The sequence below is a fragment of the Papilio polytes genome, unplaced genomic scaffold (genome assembly GCF_000836215.1).
Source record: "Papilio polytes unplaced genomic scaffold, Ppol_1.0 DF823693.1, whole genome shotgun sequence".
NCBI classification, from domain to species: domain Eukaryota; kingdom Metazoa; phylum Arthropoda; class Insecta; order Lepidoptera; family Papilionidae; genus Papilio; species Papilio polytes.
The window spans coordinates 1-8,041 of NW_013525511.1; the positions used below are offsets into that span (position 1 = coordinate 1).

The 8,041-nt window shown below is 36.2% G+C and overlaps 1 protein-coding gene across 1 annotated transcript; it reads right to left on the bottom strand.

The window, feature by feature from the left end:
* Window positions 1–8: 8 nt before the first annotated feature.
* On the bottom strand, window positions 9–3,583 carry LOC106103931 (histone-lysine N-methyltransferase SETMAR-like). Its single transcript, XM_013283847.1, has one exon. The coding sequence runs from the start codon at window positions 3,133–3,135 to the stop codon at window positions 2,101–2,103; it is 1,035 nt and encodes a 344-aa protein (XP_013139301.1). The 5' UTR covers window positions 3,136–3,583; the 3' UTR covers window positions 9–2,100.
* Between the last annotated feature and the right edge of the window lie 4,458 nt (window positions 3,584–8,041).

The window sequence follows — 8,041 nt, forward strand, 5'->3', positions numbered from 1 at the left end:
ATGTACTATTCTATTTGTGTATGCAATAATTAATGCATAGATTGTAATGTTAAATTTAACTAAAATGAGTAAAGAACAAGTATTTATTTATAAATTGTATCAAAATCTGATGTTAACTAAATGAGTAACATCCCAGTCTCTGGAATATTTTACGGCTTACCAAAATCACACTGTCATGAACACAATTAATATGTGTATGTTGATACCTCGTTTTGTACATTGGCATTTGATTTTATAATTGCTTTTGGCAGACATCTAAATATCTATGTCGAAGATTTTATGGGCTGTCTAATTCTTTTTTGTGAGCAGTCCATTTCTTACTAGCAACATTGTTATTTGTCACAATTTTCATTGAAGTTTTAAAATTGTCCTCACATTTATTATCAATCAACATAATGCAATGTGAACCTTTTTAATCTCTAGGAATTCGGGGGTAGAGGTTATATGGTTCAGCCAACTTTGTAGATGAGTTCGGCCATTCTAACGTCTCTATTATTTGAATTATCACCAGATTTGTAGTTCGTAAATAAATTTTTAACTTTGAAGCTAATCACATATTTAGATTTGATGGAAATAGATCTGTTTGGATATCGGTGTGTTCCACCGGAGATCCCCACTTATAGCAGTAAAGAATGACCACCGAGGGGGTTTTAGTAGGTATAACCCTACATAACCATATCCCAATCCGGGAACAAGGTATCTTTATTAAGATTTCACCCGCGAATAAAAAGGATCTGTTTGTATATAGTTGAATACTCGATACCCTCTATTTGCGACTATGGTAAACTTGTCCTTGTGTTTAAATGATATAAAATTTAAAAACTTAAAAAAATATGATATAAACTTAACAAATATAAAAACTGGTTGGAGGTAGATTGAGTCAAGTGATTCAGCTTTCTTCAAGCGTCTTTGAGCAACTTTTTCAATTTCTTTTTTTAAAAGTTCTTTTTTCAAATCTACAGTTTCTCCTGCTTTCCTTTTCTTTGGAACTGCAGCGGGAATTCGTTTTGTAGACTCTTGAAGTGGCCAGCCCGGGAGAGAATGTGTGTTATCTCTTCTCCAACAACTTCAATTTCAATGCCCATGTTTCTATTCTTTTTGTTTTCCCAATATATGGTATTATAATTAATTATTTAACGGCTTACTAACGTCATACTTTTTTCCGGTGATGGCACCGACCAGTTTCAGACCCTGCGAGGTCCTTCTTTAGGGCGAGGGTTAAAGATGTTGTATCGCGGTCGTAACGCCTCGCACTGATGGCTGATAATGACTGATAATTTAATATGATATCATTATCATTTTCTTGATCAATTAATTGTCATTAGTTATAAAAATTAAGAATGGTAGTAGAATAATATGTACCTACAAATAAATGACAATCATTTCTGATTTTGAATGACTATATAATTTACTTACCTAATTGGGAAGTACTGGTCTGGTTTACATCACTGTCTATTTCTATATTTATTGAAGGCATCACGCTGGGGATTATTGCAAGGACCTGGCTATCTTGTGATCCTATAGCGGGAGGTGCAGGCCCACCACCAGTCAATTTTTTGGGCATCCAACGTTTTAGCGTCCCTTGCCTTAGTTTTTAGATTTTGCCACATTTTTTTAACTGCTACACTCGTCTAAACATAAAACAAATGATTTAATCGTGAGTTACTAACAGGTATCAAAATAACTCGTTACTTAAATTTTATTACAACTTTTTTTCTTTAACTTTGTTGACGTATGGTTAATCTATTTTGTGTACAAAATAAATAAATGGACTAAATTAAACTTTTACTTACAGACTGTCACGTGACATAACTCCTACTTTTAATTTTTTGCAACATTGTCGTGACGCAAGCTTGAAGTTCTAAAGTCTTGTGGTGGTAGGTGGTGATGGTGTCGCTGGTGGTCTTGTGGTGACGGTGCAGATTCATATAATGCGACCGTTATTCTTCAAACCGACTTATTTTACATCAAACACACTAAGTCCATAATACAATAACAAATAAAAAGAAGAAGGAGAATATTAGGGGGACCGGAAAGTAATGTCGTTTTCTTACGCTAAATGTTTGTATTTATACATACATTTTTAACGAGTCTTTATTTTTAATCAATGATGTATTCCCCATCATTGTCAATAACCTTTTGCCATCTAGTGAGTAAATTTTCAATCCCTGATCGATAAAAATTAATTGGTTTTTCGGCAAAATATCTAGAGATGGCATTTTGGATATCATCCAAATTTGCAAATGTTTTGCCACTTAAAAAGTGTTGCAGCGCTCGGAATAAGTGGAAATCCGATGGTGCAACATCGGGCGAATATGGTGGATGAGGCAGCACCTCCCACCCCAATTCATTAATTTTTTCTAGAGTTCGCCTTGCGCAGTGCGGTCTTGCATTGTCATGTTGGAGAATGACGCCTTTTCGGTTGACAATCGCTGGCCACTTTTCAATTAAAGATTGATTGACTCGCTGCAATTGTTCGCTGTAGAGGTCTGCAGTAACAGTTTGTCCAGGTTTCAGTAATTCAAAATGAACAATGCCGCGAATACTCCACCAAACACACAAAAGCGCTTTTTTGGGGTGTAAACCTGGCTTAGCAGTACTCCGAGGGATTTCATTTGGAGAGAGCCACTGCCTTTTGCGTTTTGGGTTATCATACAGGACCCATTTCTCATCTCCTGTGATCAAGCGATCAAAAAACGCTTCTGTGTTGTGTCGTTGAAGCAATAAGTTGCATGTGATTGATCGGTTAGCCTTATTCTGTTCGGACAGATTATGCGGGACCCAAACACCTGCTCTGCTTACCTTCCCAATCTGCTTCAAATGTTCTTGGATGGTCGACCAAGGTTTGTTGAGACTGTTTGACAATTCCTCGATCGTCTGACACGGATTTGCTTCCACTTCCGCCCTTAACACGTCGTTGTCTAACGCTGATGGTCTTCCTGATCGATACGAGTCGGAAAGATCAAAATTACCCGATTTGAACTTGGAAAACCACCTTTGGCATTTACGAATGTCCAGTGCATTTGGATAAACATCGCAAATGTTTTTGGTAGCAACTGTTGCGTTATTTCCCTTGCGAAACTCAAAGAGCATGCAATGCCGGATGTGTACCTCTTCTGGTATTTGGCTGGCCATTTTACCCAAAATTACAAAAAAAAATTGTAATTCAATTGTCTATAAGTAAAGAAATCACTATAACCTCACAATGTCTTTGGTACGCCTCTGAACAAAACAATGAGCTGACAAATGACAATCAAGTATTGGCATGCGCAGAAACGACATTACTTTCCGGTCCCCCTAATATACTCGGGCACTGCAGTCTGACTCAATTGGAGCTGGGCAGCGACTGTCCGTTGACTTAACACTTGTTGCAATAAGGCAACAACTTGAGCTGCTTTTCTGGCGTGGTATCCATGGTTTCACTAAAACTCGCGAGTGTAGTTTGTAAGTCTACAGCCAGTTTATACAATTAGTGTCATTTAGGTTATCATAGATATATCCTTCTTATTTTATGGGTTATGAACTTCAATAAATATAAAATTAAAAGTGCTACACACCTATTTCTGGTTCCTATAAAATTACTTCAACATTTGGATTCTCACTTTGATTTCCAGAAGTTTCAGTAATAGCTTCTTGAAATAAAATAAAAATGTATTAACACATTCAATATATATTGCAGAATAGCTCACATGTGGAAATCCAGCTTCTTTTATCTCCAAACCAGTAGCTGCCTGCACTCCAATTATCTGCACCCTTTCCTCCGGGTCAGTTAATAATAAATGGAGCGCTGGTCCACCACCAGTGACACTAGCAGCTCTATTAATTTTAGCACACTTTTTCTTACAATTGTTCTTATAATCACTCCACACCGTAAATTAGATTTTCTCAACAAGAAAGATAACAAAGTGTACAAAGTAGTTAGGTAGATTGAGTCAAGTGTTTCAGCTTTCTTCAAGCGTCTTTGAGCAACTTTTTCAATTTCTTTTTTTAAAAGTTCTTTTTTCAATTCTACAGTTTCTCCTGCTTTCCTTTTCTTTGGAACTGCAGCGGGAATTCGTTTTGTAGACTCTTGAGGTGGCCAGCCCGGGAGAGAATGTGTGTTATCTCTTCTCCAACAACTTCAATTTCAATGCCCATGTTTCTATTCTTTTTATTTTCCCATTACTTTTTTACGGTGACGGCACCGACCAGTTTCGGACTCTGCGGGGTTCCTTCTTCAGGGCGAGGGCTAAAGATGTTGTATCGCGGTCGTAACGCCTCGCACTGATGGCTGATAATGACTGATAATTTAATATGATATCATTATCATTTTCTTGATCAATTAATTGTCATTAGTTATAAAAATTAAGAATGGTAGTAGAATAATATGTACCTACAAATAAATGACAATCATTTCTGATTTTGAATGACTATATAATTTACTTACCTAATTGGGAAGTACTGGTCTGGTTTACATCACTGTCTATTTCTATATTTATTGAAGGCATCACGCTGGGGATTATTGCAAGGACCTGGCTATCTTGTGATCCTATAGCGGGAGGTGCAGGCCCACCACCAGTCCATTTTTTTGGGCATCCAACGTTTTAGCGTCCCTTGCCTTAGTTTTTAGGTTTTGCCACATTTTTTTAACTGCTACACTCGCCTAAAAATAAAACAAATGATTTAATCGTGAGTTACTAACAGGTATCAAAATAACTCGTTACTTATATTTTATTACAATTTTTTTTCTTTAACTCTGTTGACGTATGGTCAATCAATTTTGTGTACCAAATAAATAAATGAAGTAAATTAAACTTTGACTTACAGAATGTCACGTGACATAATTCCTACTTTTAATTTTTTGTAACATTGTCGTGACGCAAGCTTGAAGTTCTAAAGTCTTGTGGTGGTAGGTGGTGATGGTGTCGCTGGTGGCGAGCTGGTGACGGTGCAGATTGTACGTGTGTTATGTGTGTATGTGTGTTGTGTATGAATGTTAAGTGTAACTGTGGAGTGTTCTGGCAAAATGTATAAGGTTCCCACAGTCTCTTCGATAATTAAAGTGCCTAACTCTCCCTAAACTTTCATGTTTTAGACATTAAATATTTTTGCGTAATACAATTAAAGCACTACAGAACATCAGAGAATTAATGAAAACATACACAGTAATGTAAATTTGCAAAACTATAAATTTGTTTAAAATTGGAAAATTGGAAAAACAAATACTGTAGAGGGGGTGCGGGGCGACCGTTACGTGGACGATCACCGATTACATAAATGCGGGATTCTTTTTTTGTAGCTTGTATTGAAAGTCTGATTCTTCGTATTTATGTATTTATTTACTTAAATACCACAATTAACACTTTTAGGTCACGGACGAGCCCCCAAATTTTATGCGGGATTCTTTTTGTTAAGCTTCTAATGAAAGTCTTTTGGTCGTTGAGCGATTGGGATGTCGTCTTTGAGCACAATCTTTAATTCGATAGGCGCTTCCTTCTGCACCGGATTGTAGTCACCTACTAATTGACTGTCTTTTCCTTTTATGCTGTCATCCCTAATAGAATCTGAAATGTCAACATCACTCACACAACAATTCACGCTAGCCAACCACTCTTCAATCTTTTTTAGGTAGACTTTTTAACGATTTTTTCTCTGAATCGGAATCTTCTGAAATTTCAGTAAGCTCAATAGATGTATTAATATTGTTATTTCTTTTATTTCTCTTTGAATTATAACACTGATTGAATATTTGAATATATGGACGTCACAGCCATGTTATGCTTTAATAAAATATAGTCTTCATTACCTCTTATGTTTTCTTCCCATTTTCACAGAATACCTTACCAATATGGCCGTCGTGTCGTCGAGCTTATGCAACACCCTTATTTTGACATCCGACTACTATCCGATTATTAAAATAACAAGCAAAATTACGACATTTTAAAATCATGTCATATTTTAACTAATGTTTTGGATCACAATTACAAAGCTTATATCGCTATTTCAAATTATCACAAATGGTACTGATTTTATAGCACAGACTAACAACCTTCAAGAATACAGAATACGTCAAAGTAGTCAAAAAGCTAACAAATACAACAAGTATTACAACAAAAATCATTTTTTATAAATTTTGTAAGCAAGAAAAGAAATTATAGCAGCAATTACTACATGTCATTGCTGAATAGTAACTTCCATATTTTATTATATGCGACTGGTTTTCACTATCACGTATCTCGTTTTCTAAATTATCTAATTCATGTGCAGCTAATTTAAGAGATTCCAAATCCACATTAGACAAACTTATTGGAAACATGAGAAGATTCGTTAATTACATTATATTTGCAACAATCGTCTAGGGTTAAGTCAAACTTTAAACTTATTTGACTTGGTACATTAGAGTTGTAATTATTAGAAGAATATAATTGTAAGGTTTCAAAATAAGCTACACAGTTATTTTCAATTTTTAAAATGCCTGTTCCTTGTATATTATAGTCAGTTACATTATTTTCCCATATATCTTTATTTCTTATCTTCTATACAATACATTTTACATTACATTTGATATAAAAATAAAATAAAATATATTATATTATAAATATTAATAAATAGAGCACCACCGGCTGCGGAATCCGATAACTCAAGCAACCAGTGGTCAGGGCAGAGACAGGAACCTCCTCACTATGCGTGCGGTTTCTAAAATAACCGCCTTTTGGATCGGGCCCTTAATCCAACTGTCTAGCGAGAGCTTCTTGAGGTGTTGGTCGAAGCTCTTCGTTATCAGCCCGTGTACCATTATTACATTTCATAGTTAGTTTCTTAGGCTTAGATTGTACATAAATTGACCATAAATAACTTTAGAATCACAATTTTCGGGAAGTGACAATGTAACTCCAGTTGACTATGACTGCACAGTCGCAGGAATCCCAAAACGGGCAACCCATCCTGCTATAAAAGTTTCAGCAACCTCTTCTGCGGTAATGCCTGTCATTGGCCACGCCTCTGGCCACCGAGTGAATCTGTCTACGGCAGTAAGACAATATCGGTACCCTTTGTTAGATGGCATAGGGCCGATAATGTCCACATGGACGTGTCGGAAACGGTTTGTTGGCGTCGCAAATTTTCCTGTTGGTGTCCAGGTATGCCGCGACACCTTGCTGCGCTGGCATTCTATGCATTCCCGAGCCCATTTCCTGCAGTCTTTTCTTAAGGCTGGCCAAACGAAACGGTCAGCAACTAAGCGTGTTAAAATATTCGCTCCTGGGTGGCTAAGGTTATGTAGCTTGTTAAAATATTCACGTCGGAAAGAGGATGTTACAAAGGGTCGTGGTTTGCCTGTGGACATGCCGCAGATAAGGGAAAAATCAGAATTTGGTATGGAAACTTTTTGTAATTGTAACGATGAATTTTCGATGGCATATTTTATTTCTCGGTCGGAATCGTTGAACCTGTATCTAGAAAGCACAAGGGCTTGGTATTATAGTACGTTTTTAAGTAAACATGAGGTAAAGAAATTTTATTATTAAATTTATTTATATTTAATGAGATTTCGCGTGAACAATCCTTGGGCAAAAACTCGATTCATCATGAGTCAGAGGATTGTAATTATAATTTAAATGATCCTTAAATTCGTTAACCTGTGTTGGCATTTATTTAGGAACACAGTTTGAAAGACTCGTGGTCTCATTGTTTGCGCTAACCTGTTGTTTAATATGGAGAACGGGACCACAAAAGAAAACACTTAACTGTACTTTGCACTAATATATTTGAATATTTACATAGCGATCAATTCTGTGATATTTAGAAACAAAATGCCACTGACATGTAGAAAACGAACAACGCCATCTATTTACTAGCAGCTTAAACATAAACCGCCCACCAAGGACACACTCTGTCCTTCATTAAACAAGTTACTCATTAACTAACTTAGTATTAAACAATAACACATAACAATCTTACTAAACAAAACTTAAACAAAAGAAAATCCGCCCACCATGCAGCAATCTATTTGGTCAGGACACATACTCTACTTATTGGCCTTTTTATTAAACCATTGATTGTC

Coding starts and splice junctions, on each gene's coding strand:
- LOC106103931 (XM_013283847.1), bottom strand. CDS start 3,135: ATGGCCAGCCAAATACCAGAAGAGGTACACATCCGGCATTGCATGCTC.